This window comes from Bufo bufo, chromosome 5 (assembly GCF_905171765.1).
Source record: "Bufo bufo chromosome 5, aBufBuf1.1, whole genome shotgun sequence".
NCBI classification, from domain to species: Eukaryota; Metazoa; Chordata; class Amphibia; order Anura; family Bufonidae; genus Bufo; species Bufo bufo.
The window spans coordinates 153,490,059-153,516,287 of record NC_053393.1 but is presented as its reverse complement, the minus strand read 5'-3'; the positions used below and the strand labels follow the sequence as shown (position 1 = coordinate 153,516,287).

The following is a 26,229-nucleotide window of genomic DNA, read 5'->3' as shown; positions in this document are numbered from 1 at the left end:
CTGTCACCACTAGGCAAATAAAGTTGTTCTTGGGAATGGTGGGCCATTATAGTAACATAGTAACATAGTACATAAGGCCGAAAAAATACATTTGTCCATCCAGTTCGGCCTGTCATCCTGCAAGTTGATCCAGAGGAAGGCAAAAAAACCCTGTGAGGTAGAAGCCAATTTTCCTCACTTTAGGGGAATAAAAAATTCCTTCCCGACTCCAATCAGGCAATCAGAATAACTCCCTGGATCAACGACCCCTCTCTAGTAGCTATATCCTGTAATATTATTACACTCCAGAAATACATCCAGGCCCCTCTTGAATTCCTTTATTGTACTCACCATCACCACCTCCTCAGGCAGAGAGTTCCATAGTCTCACTGCTCTTACCGTAAAGAACCCTTTTCTATGTTTGTGTACAAACCTTCTTTCCTCCAAACGCAGAGGATGTCCCCTCGTCACAGTCACAGTCCTAGGGATAAATAGATGATGGGATAGATCTCTGTACTGACCCCTGATATATTTATACGTAGTAATTAGATCTCCCCTCAGTCGTCTTTTTTCTAACGTGAATAACCCTAATTTTGATAATCTTTCTGGGTACTGTAGTTGCCCCATTCCAGTTATTACTTTAGTTGCCCTCCTCTGGACCCTCTCTAGCTCTGCTATGTCTGCCTTGTTCACTGGAGCCCAGAACTATACACAGTACTCCATGTGTGGTCTGACCAGTGATTTGTAAAGTAGTAGGAATATGTTCTCATCACGGGCATCTATGCCCCTTTTGATGCAACCCATTATCTTATTGGCCTTGGCAGCAGCTGCCTGACACTGTTTTTTGCAGCTTAGTTTGCTGTTTATTAAAATTCCTAGATCCTTTTCCATGTCAGTGTTACCGAGTGTTTTACCATTTAGTATGTATGGGTGACTTGCATTATTCCTTCCCATGTGCATAACTTTACATTTGTCAGTGTTAAACCTCATCTGCCACTTATCTGCCCAAGCCTCCAATCTATCCAGATCCCTCTGTAGTAGTATACTGTCCTCTTCAGTGTCAATTACTTTACACAGTTTAGTGTCATCTGCGAAAATTGATATTTTACTATGCAAGCCTTCTACAAGATCATTAATAAATATATTGAAGAGAATAGGGCCCAATACTGACCCCTGAGGTACCCCACTAGTGACAGTGACCCAATCTGAGTATGGACCGTTAATAACCACCCTCTGTTTTCTATCATTGAGCCAGTTACTTACCCACTTACAGACGTTTTCTCCGAGTCCGAGCATTCTCATTTTATATACTAACCTTTTATGCGGTACAGTGTCAAATGCTTTGGAGAAGTCCAGATACACGACATCCATTGATTCGCCGCTGTCAAGTCTAGAACTTACCTCCTCATAGAAACTGATTAAATTAGTTTGACATGACCGATCCCTCACAAAGCCATGCTGATATGGCGTTATTTGCTTATTTCCGTTAAGATGCTCTAACATAGCATCTCTCAGAAAACCTTCAAACAGTTTACCCACAACAGATGTTAAACTTACCAGCCTATAGTTTCCAGGCTCTGTTTTTGGACCCTTTTTGAATATTGGCACCACATTTGCCATGCGCCAATCCTGTGGGACATTCCCTGTCAGTAAAGAGTCCGCAAATATCAGAAATAAGGGTCTGGCTATGACATTACTTAATTCCCTTAGGATACGGGGGTGTATGCCATCCGGTCCTGGCGATCTGTCTATTTTGATCTTTTTAAGTCGCTGGTTCGTTCCCCATTTTGCCACTTTAGCGGCTCCGTTGACAGGGCTCCTGAAGGGACGGAAGTCCGTGATGGTCCGCTGGAATGACCAGGCGGAAGAAGCTTTTTCCGCATTGAAGTCGGTCCTGTGCGGGTCATCGGTTTTGGTGACGCCCGACTTCAAGAGGGAGTTTGTGGTACAGATCGATGCCTCTGAAGTAGGCCTCGGAGCTGTACTCTCTCAGGAAATCAATGGGGAGGAACATCCCATTGTTTTCCTGAGCTGCAAACTTACCCTAGCCGAGACTAGGGGTATAGTGGAGAGAGAGTGCCTGGCCATCAAGTGGGCACTCGAGTCTTTCCGCTATTATCTGTTGTGGAGAAAGTTCTGTCTGGTGAACGACCACTCAAGTGGATGAGCCAAGCCAAAGAGAGGAATGCTTGGGTCACCAGATGGTTCTTGTCGTTACAGAACTTCAAGTTCTCAGTGGAACACAGGGCAGGTCGCTTACAGGCAGGCCGCTTACAGTCTGGCAAGTGTTCACCCCCTCAGGGTTGAACAAAGGGGGGAGGTATGTAGGAAGGCGGAAGGGTCTGTTGTTGATGGAAGGTATGTGTCAAAGAGGGTCCTGGCCTCGGTGAAGTAAGAGCCCGGTATTTTCAAGTGTCAGCGGCAGCTAGTGCTGGTTGACACGTTGCTATTTTAGTATGGCTGTAAGCTGATCTGGGCCGGCTCTTACTGGCAGTAGCCAAAGTGCTGGGTGGGTGGCTTCACACTCCATCCCGGGTCTTTACTGGCCTATATCAATGTGGTGTGAACAAACAACCAGACTGCAAAATGTCACTTTTTGCTTTTCCTTATGTCTGAATAAAACATTGAACTGTTTAAGTTAAAGACTTTGTGGTTGCCACTATACTGCGTCTGCTAGCCTGTCTACCAGAGCAAATCACCACACATCCAAGAGGAAACAGCTGCCCCATTGGACTGAGAACCACTGACTCTGTTCTCTGTTCTAAAAGGGGATCTCAGGGCTGTGGTTGGTCCCATATGCGAATGACCCAGTCCTCTATGGCCCGCTTGTACTTCCACTTGTCTTGTGCATGTGCCGTCACCTCCGGGGGCACCATTGGGTTCAGGCCTTCCCATGGGCCTCTCTTCCCGGGGCTGCGGAGTGGGAACTCCGTCCGTCTCCGCCGCACCCGCCGGCACGGGGAATGCCTAGGGCACCGTCTTGGAATGTCGCTGCGATTGGGATACTCAAATCTCCTGAGGGGTGTCCTGCACTTCGGGCAGTTCATTCCCCCAACGCATACCGCCTCAGTCTATCTGCCAAGAACGCGCCATCTTGCTTCCTTTCACGCTGGCACAAACTGGTGAAGGACGAGGGGCTTTAGGGGAGGATTCCTCACTCCCTTTCTCTGTGCTGGAATGTTGTTCCCTGTGAGCAGGGCTGGATTTTCCCACTCTAAAGCTGGGTGTTCCATTTTTCCAGCTCTGATTGTACAAGAAGATGATGCGCCGTTACTGGAAAAAATGGCGAATTAACCCTTCGGATTCCGACAAGCACTTTTCTGCACTTTTTGGTCCGCAGCAAACGTAATAAAGTAATTTTTAATGGGTTGTTTGTCAATTCTATAGGCTTTATAATCCAAAGACACACACGTGAATCCTGTTCTATAGGCTTTGTAGTAGAAGGAGACACACGTAAATCATGTTCTATAGGCTTTGTGGTAGAAGGACACACACGTAAATCCTGTTTGGGGGCGCCAAATGCAACAGAGGCGCATTCCGCAAGTGGTCCTTTTTAAATGAGATAAGTGTTTCGTGACGCCAGTTGCAATGAAGCAACAACATGACGGAGTCTCTTTAAGAAATGGTGTTGGTACCCAAGTGTAGGAATGGCCGAGTGGTATAGGGTGGCCTATAATGTCCCTTAATGTTTTGTGCATGTGTAACAGTGCTCTTACATGGATACGCTGGACCCCAGGCTCTGTCATCCGCAGCAGAAAAAGGGGAAAAGAGAACTTGGGGAGGAAGAAAAAATTGAGTCCAGGCCTTGTGATGAAGTTGAAAAGCAGTTTACTTTCGATACAGGTTTCTACAAACTATTTACAGACTTTGTCATGGTCCCAGCAGGCTTTAGCATTAAAACTGTGGCAGGCAAACTCCTCTCTGCTACATCTGTAGCTCTACGGTTCTGCTGTACAGGCTGGCTATAGAACTCAGCTTCTTCTTTATGCTGTACTTCACTTTGTAGTCTGATCTGTCTCTAGATTTGTCTAGGGAAAAGTCCTCCTGGCTTCTGAGACTTTAAGCTGTAGCCTCCTTGTCAAGCAGTACTAAAGGTGCTCTAGCTGACTTGCTTTTCATAGCTGGGGCACGTCCAACGGTGAAGTGCCCAGCCCTTGCTTCTTTCCCCTAGCAGGGGGTAAGCTAAACTGACCTTTAACTAACTAGTCCCCTCCCCTCCTTAGAGGAAGAGTTAGAATGGAAAGAAGGGTTCAATACTCTCTAACTGTAGCTCTGCCATTTACACTGCCACTGGCTGGTGAACCAGGCACATTACATGTTAACATAAACTGTTTCAAAATAGGAAATGCACAGTGTTTGGACCTGAAATAAATACACAGATGTCATGATGTTAACCAGTAAAGACAGTAATGAGGTGCAAAGGTGGTAATGCCACTCTGGGGCGTTACAGATTCACCCTAGAACAATAAAAAAAAGTGCACTGGAACAAGCTACAGATGTAGCAGAGTTAGCACTCAAACTCTTAACTCAAATTTCTTAAATCATCATGTTATCTTGAAACAAAAGCCACTGAAAAGCAATTGAAGGAGTTTGCTTAGTTTAGATAACACATCTCAGAAATCTCAGAAAGCATGAGTGTTAACTCTACTACATCGGTATTGCCGTCTGTAAACTGTTTCCATTTCACTACAAAGGTAAATGGCATTGAAGTGTAATCTTCATGTCACGCACATTGACCTATTAATACATGTATGTCAATATAAGAATATACTGTTGCCATGCCATTTGTTGTCGCTATATCAATGAATATATACATTAAATCATTTTTATATTTAGCCCTGCTGGAAATCTGCTTGCACAATTGTGAATTTTTTTCTTCCAGTCGCCCCCACGAAGCGTTTTTTCCACCTTTTCAGTGCCTTGAAAATGGAATGATTTTAAAGATTCTGATTTTAAAGATCCTGCATGTGCCACTAACAATATTTTACTGCACCTGAGTTGGCATAGTTTTTTGTAATGCTTGTTATAGGGTTGTCACGATACCAAAATTTTGATTCGATACCATAAAAAAGTATTGCGATACTCTACTGATACCATTCGATACCACTCGGAAAAAAACACCATAAAAGCCGCGTGCAATCCATATTTTATGGAATATCGGGCCCATAATAGAACAGTCCTATCCTGTTTTTTTGGGGGGATGAGGTGACAGAAAAATTACAAAATCTTGTTTCTTTTGTTTCTGTTATGGTGTTCACCGCATATGAGATATTTTTTAATAGTTTAGACTTTTTCGGATCTGGCGATACCTAATATGCTTATTTTTTATTGTTTATATATTGGGAAAGGGGGTGATTTAAAATGTTAATATTTTTTATTTTATTTTTTTACACTTTTTCAAGTAACTATTAGCCCACTTAGAGGGCTAGAACCTCGGATCTTTTAATCCCTTGTCCTATTCACCCTAATAGGGCTCTGCTTGGGGGAATAGGATTTTACACCGTCCCTGCTGTCCTGTGCTTTGTGCCCACAGCAGCAGGGAGCTTACCATGACATGCCATGGAAGGCTTCATTAGCATCCGAACTGCCATGGTGACCGATCTGAGCACCATGATTTCACTGCTGGGGCTCTGATCTGACACTGTCACCAATGGATATACTGGGGAGGAGGGAAGGGGACCCTGTGGCCACTGCACCACTTATGATTATAATACTGGCGGGGCGCGCTGTGCCACCTATGAATATAATACTGGGGTGGGGGGCCGCACAGTGCCACCAATGAAGATAATTAATATGATTATAATACTGCCGGGGGAGGCCACTTCACCATTAATGCATAAGATTAACCTTTAAATACAAATGTAGGCTGTGGGTGCCAGCCGTATCATGTTAATGCATTGGTGGCAGCGGCAGCTTCAGAGCCCCACCCCTTTCTTTTCATTGGTGGCAGTGGCGGCTGCGTCACAGTGGGGAGGGACTCTCTCCTTCTCTACTGTGCTGGCTGATGAGAACATGGTACGTGCTGAGGGTGGAGCGTGCCATGTTCTCTAACAGATACTAGGCTGCGCAGTAGCGTGGCAGGTACCAGGAGATCGGAGAAACTGGCAACTCGTGGGTTAAATTGACAAGTTCACTGTGGATCTTATTGTGTCTGTGTTTTGGTGACTGCCACACCTCTTGCTTAAGGTGTTGCTTGTTGGTAAACTACCTTTCCAATAAGTAGCAGCTTCTCACTCTTGGAGGTGCGGTTTATAGATTTTCTTCCTGCCTTCTAACTAGCTGGTCGGTTGTACTCTGTGGTGCTTCTGGAGCTGCCAGTTTTCTAGTTTCAGATAAGTATTTTCTGTTCTTATTGTTTTGTGTTTGTTATATTCCCTGTTGTTTGTATCTGGGCCTGAGACAGAGACTTCCATTCGTCCATCTGGGGAGGAATGGGTTGTCTCTGGTCCTAACCTCATTCCAGGGGTTTATAGGGATATAAGGGCCTAGGTATCCATCATATAAATATACCTACCTTCAAGGTCTATTCATATTGATAGGTAGTTAGGGCCCGGATTAGGGTTGTTTCGGAGGTGACCTGTTTCTTCCCTAGTTTCCAGGCCCAGTTTCTGTTCCCCCTTCCCTCCTGTGTTTAGTGTTGAGTTTTCTCCCCACACTGATCGTGACACTAATATCGGAAAATAGCACATCCCAGTATCGGATCGATCCAGATACAAAAGTATCGATTCAGTATCGAAAGTTCGATACCTGGTGCAACCCAAGCTTGTGATATGCTCTGCGATCCCAATTTTTTTTTTTTCTGATGGTGGACCCCACATAAGATTTATTACAGTGGATACAGTAAATTTTTCATGACTGGTGTCACCATTAAGGAAATGGAGAATATTATGAGTATTATTTAATAGTACCCAGAAGTAACACTGCTAAATAAATACAGGTGCAGAAACTGGCACAATTGATACTGGCAATAACTAGATATAGGGGCCACTTAATATGGTGGATTTGGTGTTCTCTGTAATGGGGACACCCCTTTGCTCGGTTTTCCTTCCTTTGAGGGATATCTGGTTTTCACTGTGTTGAAGACCCATAACTGGGGCTCCACGGTTATTTTGCATATCAAATAACTAGATATAGGGGATGGATCTAAGGGGATACTATCGCTACTAAGTCCTACTAAAGTCCTATCCTACTGTCCTACAAACCTACCGTGCCTCTTGTGACATAGGAAGGGGTTTTGTTTGGGAAGGCAGGTATTTTCCTCCCAACATGGGCGGCTGGGCTGATTTCCAGCCAGGTGAGATCAAATACCGGACTGGAGTTTAAGTGCCGGTCCGGGTTTTGGCAGCACCTGGCTGTCCTTTAAATAGGCAGATGGGCTCAGCAGCTGAGTCTCTGTTTTGGGATCTGAAGCATGGTGCTGTGCTGGAAGGTTGAGAGCCGCATGAGGGCTGCACGCTGAGAAACAGGCCCCCTAAAGCCTGCTGTGGACTGCCGGGGATAAAACGGCTAGCAAGGTCTGTTCTATGGACTATTCATTGTGTGAATTAACACCAAGACTGTAATGAGTCATTTTTATTTTGCCTTTTGTGTGAATAAACACTGACATTTTGATTTACGAACTTGTTTTGCCTCTGTACTGCGTCCGCTTATCCTGCCTGCCAGAGCAAATCCTCACACCCTATAAACCCTAACATAGGTGGTAGTACATAGAAGTAACATACACCCAATACACTAAATCCTGCAGCGTTTCCCCTCAAATATAGCAAATGAAATACAGGTTCATCATGTTACTGCAAGGCACAGTGTTCTACACCACTATAAAGGCTCTGTGTTACTGTGTTACTTCTGTGTACTACCACCTATGTTAGGGTTGATAGGGGCACAGTAAGTTTAGGCACGGGGACAGAGTGCACCCACCATCAGTGCTTTATAAGAGTGTATTGTAATGACCGGCGTCACGCAAAGGGAGGGAAATGGGAAGGCCCTGTCCAAGGGAGAGGGAAAGGTGGTGACCCCTGACTCACCTTGCGGCTGGCACCTGACTGCCCTGACGTCCCTAGACGGGTTCCTCACCCATACGCCGATCACGTGCCTAAACCCTGGCTTTCCCTAGGATGAGCCCTGAGTAGTGAACGGGGCGGTGGGATCACTAGTCCGCACCACTGACACTAAGAGGAAAACACCAAGGAGAGGACAGACAATACAGACAAACATATAATCCCAGGTGGGCGACAACAACAGACCACCAAGGCCCAACAGGGATCCGGAGGGTAATGTTCTGGAACAACAACCAGGGAACACAACTACACAGCTCCAGTGGGTCAGTATAGAAGTCCAGGCAGGAAGCTCTATATCTGGCAACCAGAGAAGTGGGAGATGGGAATATAAGGAGGTTGGGATTGCTAGACAAGAAACAGCTAAGGAGGAGAAGCTACGGATCCCTGAGTGAGCCAAAAAGGGTTGCAAGGCAATCCCAGAAAGCTACCATTACGAAACAGCACTGTCTTTGTACATCAAGCGCGCAGCCACCCGCTGTGACTTCCTGACTCCGGGTATAACGGAGTCAGGCGTGGCTCTTGACACCCTCGTGACAGTACCCTCCTCTCTACGAGGGGCCTCCGGACACTCAGGACTAGGTCTCTCAGGATGAGAGGCATGAAAAGCCCGAACTAACCTGTCGGCGTTTACCTCAGATGCTGGAACCCACATTCTTTCCTCGGGACCGTAACCCCTCCAATGCACTAGATATTGAAGAGAGCGGCGGACCCGACGAGAATCAACAATTTTGGATATTTGAAACTCTAGATTACCATCCACAACAACAGGAGGGGGTGGCAGCGGTGACGGTTCTAGAGGTGGAACATATTTCTTGAGTAACGACTTATGGAAGACGTTATGGATTTTAAAAGTCTGAGGTAGCTCCAGGCGAAAAGCCACGGGGTTAATGATGGCTACTATTTTGTAAGGGCCAATGAACCTAGGACCCAGTTTCCAAGAGGGAACCTTTAATTTAATATTCCTAGTAGACAACCACTCATAGTCATTCACTACTAGGTCCGGACCTGGCGACCGTCTCTTATCAGCCATGCATTTATATTTACCTCCCATATTTTTCAAGTTAGCTTGCACTTTCTGCCATACCGATGAAAGAGATGATGAAAACCGTTCCTCTTCGGGAACCCCAGAAGACCCCCCCTCTTTGAAAGTACAGAATTGGGGATGAAAACCATATGCAACAAGAAATGGTGACTTACCAGTAGATTCCTGACGGCGATTATTTATGGCAAACTCGGCTAACGGTAAATATGATGACCACACCTCTTGGTTTTCAGACACAAAACATCTTAGATATGTCTCAAGGTTTTGGTTGGTACGCTCAGTCTGTCCATTCGACTGAGGATGGAAAGCTGAGGAAAAGGACAAGTGTACCCCCAAACGGGAACAAAAAGCTTTCCAAAATTTAGAAATAAACTGGGTTCCCCGATCCGAAACAACATCGGAAGGGACCCCGTGAAGCTTCACGATCTCACTGATGAATACCTGAGCAAGTGTCTTAGCATTAGGTAGTGCGGGTAACGCAATGAAGTGTACCATTTTGCTAAACCTGTCCACTACTACCAAGATAACTGTTTTACCCGCAGACAAAGGTAAGTTAGTGATAAAATCCATTGACAGATGTGTCCATGGCCTATTGGGAATGACAAGTGGCAATAAAGACCCTGCAAGACGTGTATGAGAGACTTTCGCGCGTGCACAAGTAGAACAAGAAGACACAAAATCCATTACATCCTGACGCAACCTTGGTCACCAAAAACGACGAGACAATAGCTCCAAGGTTGCTTTACTACCCGGGTGCCCAGCAAGTGCCGAATTATGATGTTCCTTTAATAATTCGAGACGCAGGTTCAACGGTACAAACAATTTCTCTGAGGGGCAAGAGACCGGGGCGTCCCCCTGGGCCTCTAACACCTTCCCCTCCAGAACAGAGTGTACCGCAGAGACAACCACTCCTCTTTGTAGAATGGGTACCGGATCACTCACATTACCCCCTCCAGGGAAACAACGAGATAATGCATCTGCCTTGGTATTTTTTGCCCCAGGACGATAGGTAATAACAAAGTTAAACCTGGTAAAAAATAGCGACCACCTAGCTTGTCTAGGGGTGAGACGCTTAGCTGATTCGAGGTACATAAGGTTTTTGTGGTCCGTAATCACAGTGACGGGGTGGATTGCCCCCTCTAAAAAGTGACGCCATTCTTCAAACGCTAGTTTAATAGCTAATAGTTCCCTATTGCCAATATCATAGTTCTTCTCTGCTGCAGATAGTTTTTTTAGAAAAGAAAGCACAAGGACGCCATTTGCCAGGAGACGGACCCTGAGACAGCACAGCCCCCACTCCCACCTCTGACGCATCTACTTCAACAATAAAAGGCTGGGAGACATCAGGTTGGATTAGTACAGGTGCCGAGGTAAACCTCTCTTTTAGAGAGGAAAAAGCAATTTTAGCGGCGTCAGACCATTTAGAAAAATCAGTCCCCTTCCTAGTCATGTCAGTAAGGGGTTTTACAATCACCGAATAATTTTTAATGAATTTTCTATAGAAATTTGCAAAGCCCAAGAACCGTTGCAGTGCTTTGAGGTTCTCAGGAAGATCCCAATCTAAAATTGCCTGGACCTTCCCAGGATCCATACGGAAACCTGAAGCAGATAATAAATACCCTAGGAACTGTATTTCCTGAACGGCGAAAACACACTTTTCAATTTTAGCATATAATTTATTCGTCCGTAGGACCTGCAGTACCTGTCTGACATGCACCTCATGTGTTTTCAGATCAGACAAATAAATTAAAATATCATCTAGGTATATCCCCACAAACCTGCCGATAAGATGACTAAAAATGTCATTAACGAAATGTTGGAAGACAGCAGGAGCATTGGTCAGACCGAAAGGCATGACTAGATTTTCATAATGACCCTCAGGGGTGTTAAAAGCTGTCTTCCACTCATCCCCTTCCTTGATACGAATCAGATTGTAGGCCCCCCTAAGTTCAAGTTTGGAGAACCACCTAGCACCCGCAATCTGATTAAACAGGTCAGGAATGAGAGGAAGAGGGTATGGGTCTCGGATGGTTATCTGATTTAATTCGCGAAAATCTAAGCAAGGACGCAGGCCCCCATCTTTCTTTTTAACGAAGAAAAACCCTGCAGCCACGGGTGAAGAAGAGGGTCTGATGTGTCCCTTAGCCAAGCTCTCGGAGATATAATCTTTCATGGCTTGTCTCTCTGGACCCGAAAGATTATATAACCTGGTCTTGGGTAATTTTGCACCGGGAATCAGGTTAACCGGGCAATCATAAGGACGGTGAGGTGGTAACTTCTGACAACCCTTTTCAGAAAAGACGTCCTCAAAGTCCGAAACAAATGTGGGTAGGGTAGCTATGGAGGCGACTAAGCAATTGCTATTTAAGCAATTTTCTCTGCAATGCTCACTCCACTCCAATATCTCCCTGGCCTGCCAATCCACCACTGGATTGTGCGCTACCAACCAGGGAAGACCCAACACCACCGGAGTGGGAAGCCCCTCCAGAACATAACATGAAAGCAACTCGTTATGGTGGTCCCCTACCCGAAGGTGTAAGTTATGGACAATGTGAGTGAGGTTTATCTGAGACAGAGGAGCAGAATCAATAGCGAATATGGGAATAGATCTCTGTAGCGTACAGAGAGACAAACCCATAGTGTGGGCAAAATGGGCATCTATCAAATTTACTCCTGCTCCACTGTCTAGAAAAAAAGAAATAGTCTCCGTCTTAACGCCAAAAACAACAACCGCTGGCAACACAAATTGCGATGTTCGTATGGAGGAAACGTATACCCCCCGGCTGACATCCTCCACACAGCCTGGGGTTAGTAGTTTTCCGACGGTCTTTTGTTTTTGAGGAAGGAAGGAGAGACATTAATAAAAGGACCCCTCTCCCCACAGACAAAACAAACCCCACGCCTACGGCGAGCCTCAGGAGGATGGACCTGACGAATAGTTCCTCCTAGCTGCATAGGCTCGTCTAAGTCTGTACAGACTAACTGCTGCTTGAGAGGGGTTACCAATTGCTCCGGATTTTTCAATCTGTCCCTAAGACGTCTATCTATTCTGATAGAAAGGGACATCACCGCATCAAGGGAAAAGGGAGTCTCATACAGCGCAAGCGCATCCTTAATCCTTTCGGATAACCCGGAGCAGAACTGACTCTTGAGAGCCGGGTCGTTCCACTGGGTATCCGTAGCCCACCTACGGAACTCTGCGCAATACTCCTCTACTGGCCGCTCTCCCTGTAGGAGTCTCCGTAATTTTGATTCAGCCAGTGCGACTCGGTCAGGGTCGTCATATATGAGACCCAAGGCCCCAAAAAATTCATCCACTGACCGGAGAGCCTGGGAATCAGTGGGTAAAGAGAACGCCCAGGACTGCGGGTCCCCCTGCAGCAGGGAAATAACAATCCCCCACCCGCTGTTCTTCAATACCAGAGGAGTAAGGGCGCAGTTTAAAATATAATTTACAGGCCTCATGGAACGTCACAAATTTGTCCCTTCCCCCAGAAAATCTGTCAGGAAGAGCAACCTTGGGTTCCGCAACAACCTGGTTACCTGTAGCAACCGCTGGGCTTGCGGTCTGTTGCAATTGCTGCTGTTGCTGGAGGACCGACGCCTTCAATCCTGCCACCTCCAAAGACAGGCCTTGAAGTTGCTTTGACAAAGCAGCAATTGGATCCATATAGAAAGAAAAATTTTTTTTTTTTTTACCTACACAAAATAAGGGCCAGATATAATGTAATGACCGGCGTCACGCAAAGGGAGGGAAATGGGAAGGCCCTGTCCAAGGGAGAGGGAAAGGTGGTGACCCCTGACTCACCTTGCGGCTGGCACTTGACTGCCCTGACGTGCCTAGACGGGTTCCTCACCCGTACGCCGATCACGTGCCTAAACCCTGGCTTTCCCTAGGATGACCCCTGAGTAGTGAACGGGGCGGTGGGATCACTAGTCCGCACCACTGACACTAAGAGGAAAACACCAAGGAGAGGACAGACAGACAATACAGACAAACATATAATCCCAGGTGGGCGACAACAACAGACCACCAAGGCCCAACAGGGATCCGGAGGGTAATGTTCTGGAACAACAACCAGGGAACACAACTACACAGCTCCAGTGGGTCAGTATAGAAGTCCAGGCAGGAAGCTCTATATCTGGCAACCAGAGAAGTGGGAGATGGGAATATAAGGAGGTTGGGATTGCTGGACAAGACACAGCTGAGGAGGAGAAGCTACGGATCCCTGAGTGAGCCAAAAAGGGTTGCAAGGCAAACCCAGAAAGCTACCATTATGAAACAGCACTGTCTTTGTACATCGAGCGCGCACCCGCTGCGACTTCCTGACCCCGGGTATAACGGAGTCAGGCGTGGCTCTTGACACCCTCGTGACATGTATTTTCCAGATGATGGGCTACAGCAATCTGAGACAGGTTATGTGGAGTAGAAGACTATAGGCCAACTACATGACAAGTCATCCAGCATTACAACACCTTCCACTCAAAATTATGTAAAATCCACGACATATCTTTACTGTCTGTGATGTAACCTGGTATGCGAACTGCCAGAGGCTGCAATACGTATATCATCCACCCAAGAACCTAATCTCTTACAAAGAGAACCTATACCAGCAACCATGGGCTTTAGGGGTGGTGGGAAGCAATTTTTTGCACTTTTTGGGCAAACCGTGAAAGATTAGAGTTATAGGGAATTTAGGTATAAAAATTCTGCCTGTTTAGGCGTAAGAACTCCCAATCAGGTTTTCCTGTTTTGTGTTGCTGGGATTGCTGTCCAACCTGCAGTGTGAAGTTTCATCCGTCAAAATATTTAACACAATATATTCATATATTTACATATATTTATTATGGCATTGTGCATGATGTGAAGATAACACATTCACATTTAATTCCATTTACATTTGTAGTGAAATGGAAACAGTTTACAGACGGCAATAGCTGGTTCCAGTCCACATTTTTAGGATCTTGGGTGAATCCATGCATCCAGGTGATGGGTCCATTTGGTTTTATATATGATAGCAATGCAAATATGTTGTGAACAAGAGTCTGTTTTGTCTTGAAACCTGAAGACATGGACTGTCTCTTCTGTTTTATGGATTTATAAATAAAAACATGGATTTTATGGAATACCGGAACATTTACTCTATTGGACTCTAGTGTCTTCCTCTATTGGACTAAAGTTGGCGAGCACCGTTAGTGCTGTGTTTTTTACTAGTGTTACAGTTTGTATGATATCTTATACCCCTGATATCTATCACATGTCTGCACCTTGGACAAGAAATGCATAGCTGTCTATGCTTGGTAACAGAACTACGCAATCTAGCCACCCTGATATCTATCTATCTATCATCTATCTATCTATCTATCTATCTATCTATCTATCTATCTATCTATCTATCTATCTACCTCATATCTTTCTATCTCCTATCTATCTATTATCTATCGATATATCTATCTATAAATCTCCTATCTATCTATCTATCTATCTATCTATCTATCTATCTATCTATCTATCTATCTATCTATCTAATATCTATCTATTCTATCTGTATTATCTATCTATCTATAAATCTCCTATCTATCTATCTATCTATCCATCTATCTATCCATATATCTCATATCTATCTATCTATCTATCTATCTATCTATCTATCTATCTATCTATCTATCTATCATTTCATATCTATCTATCCATATATCTCATATCTATCTATCTATCTATCTATCTATCTATCTATCTATCTATCTATCTATCTATTATCTATCATCTAATCTATCTATCTATCTATCTATCTATCTATCTATCTATCTATCTTATCTATCTATATATCTATCTATCTACCTATCTATCCTATATATCTGTATTATCTATCTATATTATCTATCTATCTATCTATCTATCTATCTATCTATCTATTATTTATCTATCTGTCCATCCATCCATCCATGCATCCATATTATCTAGTAATCATCTTCTATCTATATCACCATTTCCACTTGCAGTCTCTTGGAAGTACAAGCAATAACAATTTGTGTTAAAATGTTCTATTCAACATATAATATTTTCTAATGTCTTATTTGAGACTTCTGACTTTACAGAGGGGGCGTCTACCATTCAAGACTCTGTTATCGGTCACATAACATTTCTTCCTTTTTGAGGACCCTGTGTGTCCACATATTTCACCCACGGCTTATTGATTTGAATGGAACCTATGTAATGCTTCATTTCTCCTGTCGACTCCCCTATAGGTTACAGCTGATAACTAAAAACCCCCTCTGATTAACTTCTAGTTAGGATACCCTTCTATCAACATAAGCTTTTCCAAAGTGGAGACCCCTTTAAGTGTGTGCATTTAAGGTTTACTATTTCCATTAGGAGTTCCAGCTTGAACTAAATATGATAGCAGGCTGTGTATTTCAGAGTTTTGATTCAGAGTTTTGTACCATAAAGCATTATCATTCCATCAGTCCTGATCTTTGAGTTCTGATGTGGACTCTATTGATCCCAACATGCACTTTCCACAGCAGTAGATACAGTATATGCTTTGGACAGAACAGTCCTCTCTATGTGGTTGTGGACCCAACACCAGTAGCGAATATTACCACTTCTGACATATGTGATTTTGAGAATATTTGCTTTCTGTTTTATATAGTAACCCTGGGCCGTCTCTTCTCATTATTTTGCATTCTGCAGTTCCGCTGTTCGTCCTGAATATTTAGGAATATATTGAAACTGGGCATTGCCATTCCTGTTCTCAAAGTGATGTGCCCCTTCATATTCTGGCATGGGTAACACTGATTGGAAAGTGTAAGAGTTTGTAGGGAGTACACATACTTGACTGGTAACACCCAGATCTCAATGTAGTCATTCATTTCTAGGAGGAATATCAGAGGAATGGCACAACGTAGGATTCTCAGAAAAGAGGATCCAGTTATTTCATGGGGAATATACTGTATTTTTCGCTTTATAAGATGCACTCCCCCCCCCCCCCTCAAAAGTGGGGGGAAAATGGCCGTGCTTCTTATAAAGCGGATACTTCGCTGGCCGCCATGCTGCACAGCAGCGCGGCCAGCGAAGTATCAGTGTGGAGGGAGGAGGCGTGGACACTCATGACTCTACTCTAATACACCGGGCCCCACAACTGTTAAATACATTCAATCTGATCTATATCTAAATGTATGCGCTCTGTTCGGTACTTACTGTAGTACCGTAAGTATAGCATTAAGACGGCGCAGACCGTCATCTCCCTTGGTCATGCGCCGCCTGCCGCAGCTCCCTCCGTCATGCGCCACCTGCCGCAGCTCCCTCTGTCAAGCGCCGCCTGCCCCAGCTCCCTCTGTCATGCGCCGCCTGCCCCAGCTCCCTCTGTCATACGCGGCCTGCCTGTTCGTTCATAAAGTGAAATAAGCAGGCAGGCGGCGCATGAGGAGGGAGCTGGGGCAGGCGGCGCTTGAGGAGGGAGCTGCGGCAGGCGGCGCATGACCGAGGGAGCTGCCGCTCTGCGCCGTCTTAATGCTATACATACAGTACTACAGTAAGTACCGAACAGAGCGTATACATTTAGATATAAATCGGATTGAATGTATTTGATGGGGGATGCATCTGATGGGGGATCTGATGCATCTGATGGGGGATCTGTAGATGACACTTATGGGGATCTGTGGATGACATAAGTGTCATCCACAGATCCCCCATCAGTGTCATCCACAGATCCCCCATCAGTGTCATCCACAGATCCCCCATCAGTGTCATCCACAGATCCCCCCCATAACAGTGCATCATCCACAGATCCCCCATAACAGTGCGTCATCCACAGATCCCCATAACAGTGCGTCATCCACAGATCCCCCATAACAGTGCGTCATCCACAGATCCCCATAACAGTGCGTCATCCACAGTCCACCATTAGTTCAAAACCTACCAAAAGCACACCTTTTGGTTCAAAATATTTTTTTATTATTTTCCTCCTCAAAAACCTAGGTGCGTCTTATCATCAGGTGCGTCTTATAAAGCAAAAAATACGGTAAGTATTTTCTAAAATAGTCAGGAGAGTTAGCCCCTTATTGACTAAGGGATTACCAGATCCTCCGAGTCCTGTATTGCAGCGCCCACATAAAGTGATACAAACTGATACAAGAAAGGCTATCAATCGTTTTGTGTGGGAGAACTGAAGCAGGACTTACGCTATGAGTTCTGGCATCAATTATAAAAAAAATGTACATAAAAATATTTAATTCAATTATAGAAAGTGATATGTCTTTGAGCTCAATTTTTCCACCTCTTTGTGCCCATAGATAAGCACAGGAGACCTGATAGAAGTATTTATTGCTTTGACAGTTTATTGCTTCATTTACATGGCTCATTAACACTGGTTAATTATAGAAAATTTACAGTAAGATGAATAGGAGATAATGTTACTTTGTGGCACACAATACCTTTTATTTACAAGACATTTAAATCAATGTATGACATATGCAGCATAGTGTGTTTCATTGCAACGTGTTGCTGTCTTGCTGATTAACTTTGGCTGATACCCCTGTCAGATACATTTAATATGATATGTACCATTAGTAGCCATTAAATGCATTAAAAAAATCATAAAATAGAACTAACCCCTATAATTATGCAAATTAAACACCAGTTGGTTGCAAGAGACCCTCGTTCAGAGGTAGCCGTTCAGTAGATGATTGAGAGTAATTGCACCTTTGAAGAGAAATATGCATTATATCCAGATTTCAGTACTTACCCTCGGACTCTTGTATCAGGTCTGTCACTCATTCCTCCTTAGGATAGAATAAAATGTTCTAATAGCCCACACTAGAAGAACACAAGGAGTCAGATTACAGCAAGCTGTCTGATTGGGTTTTGCAAGGCTAGGGGTGGAAATAGATAGTGCTTTTTGCTCCAGGTGTGACGTAGCAGCTATCTTCATGCCAATTGCCAAATAGTATCTGTATTTATGAATATTTATGGAACATTGCTATCCATTTGTATAGCTATTTAGGGACGCACAGTCTGAGGAATCTGCAAAAAAAATGAAAGGTAAAATAAATGTATTAGTTCAAACCATTACAGTATGGGATCCACATTTGGGGTGAGTTAGGTAAACTATCTGCTGACTAGGGACTGTACATGTGGTACTGAGGACACTGTATAATTTTTTTTTTCTAATGTCCTGTTTGTAGATTCTCCATATCCCTACAATACACATTTCATAGTTAAAAAGAGTTTCCAGGATCAGCATATTGATGGCCTATCCTTAGGATAGGTCATCAATATCAGATTGGTGGGGGTCATATTCTTGTCACTCCCACCGATCTGATTGAAGACACTGTGGTCCATTTACCTACATGTTGTTCGTATACTAGCTGCGATGCAGGGTATACCCTACACCACCCCTACTAAGAAGATAGTGCGCAGGTAGATGAGCTGGAATCAGTGTCAGACAGTGTTCACCAGTACAATTCATTCTGGGGACCCTCTGTAAAGCTACATACGAATACTAACTTCTCACACAGCGACAGACAGCAGCAAGACACTACAAAATCATTGATTATGGGGGTCCCTGAAGCAAGTTTAAGAAGGTAGATCCCTGATAAAAGAGGATACTGGCTGGTCTGTCTCTATACCTAGAAGTCACCTCTGCCATCTGATGCATCTACAGTACGATAATAAACTGGAGAGTTTGTTAAATAATCTACCAAGTTTTTTATATGAACATAGTCTGGTTGAGATGCTGTATGCTGCCTATCTGTATGTAGTCTACTGTGCCAGGCCCACCCTGGCTCTGGGGCACAAATCGGGGGATTTACCTGTTTTCCTGTGGGCCAGTCTGAACGTGGCCGAGATAAACACTGAAGTGGCTGCAGTGCTCGTATGGGTACTGATGCCGATTCAAACAGCTGATTAGCTGGGGTGCTGAGATTCCGAAATTGATAGTCAATTGTAAGGTTAGGTTATCAATATGCTGATCCTCGAAAACCCACTTAATAATCACGAGTGCTTATGTGACTTGCCAATGAACAGTAGTTTCTTCTAGTGAGAAGTGCAGGTAGATGTCGCCTCCAAACAAGGATAATGGAGGTCCCATATCACCTTTTTTCTATCACCTATGAAAGGTTTTACAATGTTGGAACTGCACTTCAAATCTTTTCAAACTCCTATTTTTAGAAGGGATAGAGGGAACCAAGAGTTGGGTTGAGGCTGGGCAGATTGCCCCCTTTTAACTGTACTCTTCCTGCGCCTTCCCCTGGTAAGAGTATAGGTAATGATTTGAAAATTAAGTTGGGGGTTTACAGTGAATAGCATAGTCTACCACACTATTGTGTCCTGCAAAAAGACCAATGGTGATAGAAAGCAGAACAAACCAGGTCTATTCAACCATTGAAGTGAATAAATCTGCTGAGGGGTATTTTTGCACATTGTTTTTGTGTACTCAGCATACAGTAAAGCTGAACATACTTTCATAACAAGCATAAAGCAATCAGATCCATATGGGACATATTTGGACTGCTCTGTTGCTTCCTGGAGTAGCAAATAGTATCAAGCATTTGTGATTTCAACAGGAGAGTCGGGGTATATAGCTGAAGAAATTTGGCTGTTATGTGTGTATGGCCAGTATAACAAATATCTTCCAATAGTCTGTACATTTGAGACAGAAGTTGTGTTGACCATTTATGAAAAAAACAAAAACATTGTATTCAAGGATAGGAACCATAATATTCCAATAATTCCTAATGTAACGCACGATTCGTTGCCTGTTATATCCGCATACTGAGTTAAAAGGCACACATTGCTTTTTGAAGTTTGAAAATTAAAAGTTTAGAATTTATCAGGTATTGTTCATCATCTTGAAGAGACTAAAAGCCTCCAAATGAAACAAGAAGCTTAATGTTTCTTGACTTTGCCTTATGTTTCTTACATGGCCATTTATTAGGAAATAAATTCAGCTCAAGCACAAATACCATCAAATTCCACAAACATGAAATCACTTAACTGACGTTTTCTAAATCTGCAATTGCTGCATTAAAGAATTAAATCTATTCATCTCCGTGATGGTGTCAGTTTGGGTCAATGGACCCTAGGTTGGATCAGAATTTCTGGCAGTAATATGGGTGCAAAGATAGGCCCATATTACGCTTCTAAAACTTTTTACTTTACAATTTTACATTTGCTGTCAGTGAGTGAACTATTCTTGTTTAAATTCAGACAAAAACATTTACAGACCTATTCTTGTTCACAGTGGACAGTTAGTATCATGATTAGGTTATTATTTGTGACCTAAACATTAGTTATTAGTGAATCCCTTAAATTTCAATTCAGATTTGATTTAGCCAATATTGGTTGGGCAATTTGATACAGATCTGAACAAATTCAACTCGAATCGAAAGTGGTCCAATTGCGAAAAGTTGTGGATGGCTTTCTGGGACTATATACAACTCAAGTCAAGCTCTTTAACACCAAGCCAGCTTTAGAAAACTTAAAGTGACAGAGACATATAAAGCTATTGGTAAATGCATAGCTGCAGACGGATTTTTTTTTAAATGGTTCAAAAATTGTTTCTTTTTGATGGCAAATGCCTGCTGGGGTCATGTGATCCTCCTTCTTCATCTTTCCTGTGTTCTGGTCTGAGAAATGGCCAATGCCATTTTGAAAAATTTCGTTGAATTAAAGAGGACCTTTTATCAGTTTTGACATAGGCTAATTATGGTATTAACTTGTAGGGCGGCCCCCATTGATGCCATGGGTGTTTTCTTTTTCCAAACCCCCCCACCGTTGGTCCGATGTGGTCCCCCGATATTTTGGCGCGCTGTATTGTAATGAGCTGTAACTTCTCAACGGGGCCGAGGCGCAGTCTTCTGCTGTGGGCGTCTTCTTCTCCCTGGCTGTGAGTGTGATCCAATCAGAGTGGACCGCTCATAGCCAGGGAGAAGGAGCAAGATTCCTTCTCCCTGGCTGTGAGTGGTCCTCTCTGATTGGATTGCGTTCACAGCCAGACAGAAGGAGATGCCCACAGCAGAAGACTACGCCATTGCAAACTTACAGCTCATTACAATACAGTGCACCAAAATAACGGGGGACCAAAGCGGACGAACATGGTGGGGAAGGGGCGGTGTTTGTAAAACAAAATACACCCATGGCATCAGAGGGGGCCGCCCTATAAGGTAATACCATAATTAGCCTATGTCAAAACTGATGAAAGGTCTGAAGTTTTTGAAAAATTCTGGAGGAATACAAATAGTTTAGAATAGATTCACTAAACTCTACATCCTTTATTTTTTCAGTTGTCTATTGCAGATGGAAAGTTGAGAACAATATGGTATAAATTCCATATGTTGCCATATTGGTTATTATGAATTACAATTTGTTTGTAATTTTATATTAGCAAATAAAATAAATCCTAGACTCCAAGCTTATACGTTGTATCTTCACTTAAACATTGTAACAATCTAATGGAGGTTATAGAGCTAGTCAGGTGGCACTGCAATAACTGACTGAGTCCCTTCTGAAGGTATCATTAACTCCACCAATCAGCTTAGCCCTACCCCTTTAGGAAACACATTAGAAGGGGGAGGAGTGAAAGGAAAAACAAACAAAAAACAGGGATACAAAAGGAAACAAGTGTCTTGGAGACGATAGCAGAGGGAGCACTTCAAAGTCTCTCACATAATTTGGTTATCAACCTGACCGGCTCCGTGCTACCACCAGACTGTATGAGGGTCCTTAACAGGGGACTCAACTACAGCCTGGTAGAGCAGTTTGGCCCGGTCGGGTTTGAAATAGATCTGTTCAAGGCTACCAGGAAATTAACATTAAACAAGTTATTCAATAGAATCCAGTCCACAACAGAAAGAAAGGAAAAAGAAGGTGAAATACCAGCACTTATAGGTCCTTTAGGGTTCAGTGTCACATCCAATTTTGATCATATGGAAATAGCATGTCTCCAGTGGATGACAGGTTCGTCATTGGATAGCTGGCGCCGAATTTCAGGGAGGCGTTAGGTCCACGTTTAATCCCCCCTTGCCTGCCGGCAGTTCCATTGACATATTTCAACAGAAAGTGCTAGAGGGGGTTAAAGCCTTAGTGTACCCCTTAGCAAATAAAAATGTAGACATCAGGGAAGAAAAGGCCCTGAAATGGTTACAAACCCGTGATGATATGATCATTAAGCCGGCAGACAAGGGAGGTAATGTGGTCCTAATGACCAAAGAGTACTATGTGGCTGAGGCCCATCGACAGCTCCATAACAAAGAAGTATATGAAATATTACAGGCAGATCCCACATATTGTATGCAGGGCCTGTTACGGAGATTACTCCACAGATACTGCGTGCTTAACCTGTTGTCACAAAAAAATGCAGAAAAACTGCTACCATTACTTCCCTTGAAACCTTCATGGTACTTTGTACCCAAAATACATAAGTCACTGACCCAGCCCCCCGGTAGACCCATAGTGTCTGGGGTTGGGTCAGTGACTGAACCCCTATCCCGTTATGTTGACTGGTTGCTTAGAACTATGGTTAGGTTCGCCCCTTCACACTTAAAAGATACATCGGACCTCTTACTGGCAGTGGATGCTATACAATGGCAGGAGGGTTTCAAATTAGTATCACTTGATGTGGAAAACCTGTACACGCGCATCCCCCAAGATAAAGGCATTAAAGTGGTGACAGACATCTTGACCAACACTGGCAAAAGTGCAGTATTTTCCAACTTTATTCATGATGCATTGGAATTCATCCTTAAAAATAATGCCTTTAGATTCGGGGACATGTGGTACAGGCAAAAGTTTGGCACAGCAATGGGCACACCAGTCGCATGCACCTTTGCTAATCTATATTTAGCCAATTTTTAGGACAGATACATTTACGCGCTTTCAAATCCCTTCCTACCTTTCATGCATACCTATTTAAGGTATATTGATGATGTGTTCATAGTATGGACAGGTACAGAAGTTGATTTCACGCGCTTTGTACAGCATCTTAACACATCCAATGACATGAATATGTTATTTACACACAAATTCAGAGATACACATCTCGAATTTTTGGATGTGACTATCTCAGTGAGGCAAGGGGAGTTGGTGACTGAGGGACATCGCAAACGCACAGCCACCAACTCCCTACTCCACTACTCAAGCTATCATGCCCCCAGTGTCAAAAAAGCTCTACCTTATGGACAGTTTGTCAGACTTAAACGCATCAACAAGCTAGAAGAAGATTATAATAAACAGGCTTTAGACCTAAAGAACAGGCTTCTAGCTAGGGGTTACCCCATAAAATTACTTAATGAAAAAGGCTGCACACCCAAGACAAAAAAAAACTCCAAGAATCGCCCGTGTTGACAAAGAAAAAGAAAAAGAGGATAAACATAACACCAGATTATACTCCTTTGTGGTTTCCTTTAAGTATGGACCAATGGCCTATCAGATCAAAAAGGTTATAAAAGAAAATTGGGGTATAATAGAAAGAGACGAATCCTTGACAGGGATAAAAGAACATTGCACCCATTGTCGCATTTAGGAAATGCCATAATCTAAAGGACAGATTGGTCCGCAGTAGATTTCAGGAAAAAAAAAACTGAGACATGGCTACAGAGCTGGGGCCCTAGGGGTAACCGCAGATGTGGCCATTGCTCATGTTGCAAACTGAACCCGCAGTGGGATACCCTAAACTTTGGAGGGATTAAACATAAAGTTAATACCCTTATAACTTGCAAAAGCAAATACGTAGTCTACTTGCTAAAATATATGCGGCAGGTTCTACATCGGAAAAACAATTAGATGTCTCCAAGAAAGGATCAGGGAACACATCAAATCACTCACCAGTGGTGAGTGATCAAACATTAAGTTTTGCGGGAATTGAGGTAATACGCAGTCTACCACAAGGGGGAGATAGACACAAAGAATTACTAAGGAGAGAGAGCAAGTGGATCTTGCACGCAGGCGCAATGGGTCTGTTGGGACTCAATGAAAAGATCAACAAGGGAGTCTTTTTGTAAGTGCTGTTGATTATGCTCTCTGTATTTGTCACGAGGGTGTCAAGAAAAACGCCTGACTCCGTTATACCCGGGGTCAGGAAGTCGCAGCGGTTGGCTGCGCGCTCTATGTAAGATAGGGCTGTTTCCTTATGGTAGCTTTCTGAGTTTGCTTTGCAACCCTTTTTGGCTCACTCAGGGATCCGTAGCTCCTTCTCCTCAGCTGTTCCTTGTCCAGCACTCCCAACCTCCTTATATTCCCCTCTCACACTTCTCTGGTTGCCAGATATAGAGCTTCCTGCCTGGACTTCTATTCTGACCCTCTGGAGCTGTGTTGCTGCGTTCTCTGGTAGTTGGTCCAGAACGTTACCCTCCGGATCCCTGTTGGACCTTTGTGGTCTGCTGTGGTCGCCCACCTAGGTGTATGTGTTTGTCTGTATTGTCTGTCCTCTCCCTGGTGTTTCCCTCTTAGTGTCAGTGGTGCGGACTAGCGATCCCACCGGCCCGTTCACTATCTAGGGCTCATTCTAGGGAAAGCCAGGGTTTAGGCACGTGATCGCCGCACGGGTGAGGAACCCGTCTAGGGACGTCAGGGCAGTCAGTTGCCAGCTGCAAGGTGAGTCAGGGGTCACCACCTTTCCCTCTCCCTTGGGCAGGGCTTTCCCTTTTCCCTCCCTGTGTGTGACGCCGGTCATTACATTATTGCAAGTTTATTTGTATGATTATTTTAATGTAACATGTCTTTCACATAGTGACGCAGCTTTCCCTCCGTGACGCACAGGTAGGCGCCAGGTGAGCGCAATGCCCGGGCGGCGCAGAGAGAAGCACGTCATAGCAGGCTTTTAAAAGCAGGTGAAATTCACCGCTTGATTATAGGCCTGACGAAGCACTAAGGTGCGAAACGGCCGTCGCCTTGTCCTGCTGATGCACATATGTATGTAAGTCTGCTCCCTACCCTTATCACGTGGAATAAAGAAACCACTCTGCAAGTACCGGTGAGTGCCGCCCTCGTCTTTTATTTTTTAAAGTTTATTGTAACAATCTAAACAGGAAAAATATTTGCCAACCGTACAGCACACCAATGGCTTCCCATATACTCACAAGAGCTGTTGGACAAATAAGCCAACAGCTCTTCCTCCTGACTCCCATACATTCATGTCTGCATGTGTTTTTAATGAGGATCGGTGAATAAACCAGTTCTTGGAAGTGGCTTGTCTCCCTCGGGAACAAAGAATTGGACATGTTGAACTCCAACATGGTGAATCCTTCTTTCCAAGACATCTGCAGTTGGGGATGGGTTAGGACACCTCTATACATATTTTGTAGCCAACCTGCCCTGTTGAAATCAGCAGGTTCAACCAAAATCTATCTAGTGTGTATGGGCTTTCAAAGAATTGTAGGTCTTCATACCATGGCACAACACAAAAATATCACCACACATAAAATATGATGCAATAATTACATTTTAATAGTCACAAAATGTAAAATAATTGCAAAAATAGCACACATATTTCAGCCAATAATGACACAAAATTTCAGTCCGTCCCAGAGCTTCCATATCTGAAGAGGATGTGGAGGAGTATCTGAAGGACCTAGGAACCCCATTATGACACAGTCATAGCCATATTCTTCACATTTGCCTCCACATCTTCTTCAGTTCAAAGTAGAAAGATTTGTGCTGCTGATGTTGCCATGTTTAGCTTGGGTTGGTAGAAGATTTTCAGACCACATACATTTGTAGTAGCACCTCATTGGTGGGAAGTAATACAGTGTATGTATTTGCAGGATTTTAGTTTCTAGATATAAAAAAGAATGTCATCATTCATTGACAGCAAGAGGAGATGTTGGAAATGATAGGTAGCTTAACAACTTTATTATAAAACATATGCAAATGAGTAGTTAAGTTACCCCTCTCATTCTTAATTGATAGGGCCAGCTGAGATGACCATGAAATAATGAAGAAGAGGGACTGACAGAGGAAGTAGGAGGAACAATGGTGCACAGAGTGGCTTGGGTCCACACTCAGTGCACTTAACTGCTCATTTGCATATTGATTAAAAGTACTTATCACAGTATTAAAAAAAAATCCCTTCAGCTTTCAAATATACCTTGTGGTCCAATTACCTGCCATGTTCAGTGAATGGGAACTTCTTGTTAAAATCTAAAACCTAACAT

General features: G+C 43.7%; 1 protein-coding gene across 1 annotated transcript in view; it reads right to left on the bottom strand.

The window, feature by feature from the left end:
• AQP4 (aquaporin 4) overlaps positions 1 to 17,929 on the bottom strand; it is a 122,165-nt gene extending 104,236 nt beyond the window's left edge. The window contains exon 1 of the mRNA XM_040432634.1: positions 17,826 to 17,929. Coding sequence (XP_040288568.1) covers positions 17,826 to 17,857 — 32 coding nt within the window. The 5' untranslated portion in view covers positions 17,858 to 17,929. The remainder of the gene's footprint in view (positions 1 to 17,825) is intronic.
• Positions 17,930 to 26,229: the final 8,300 nt, after the last annotated feature.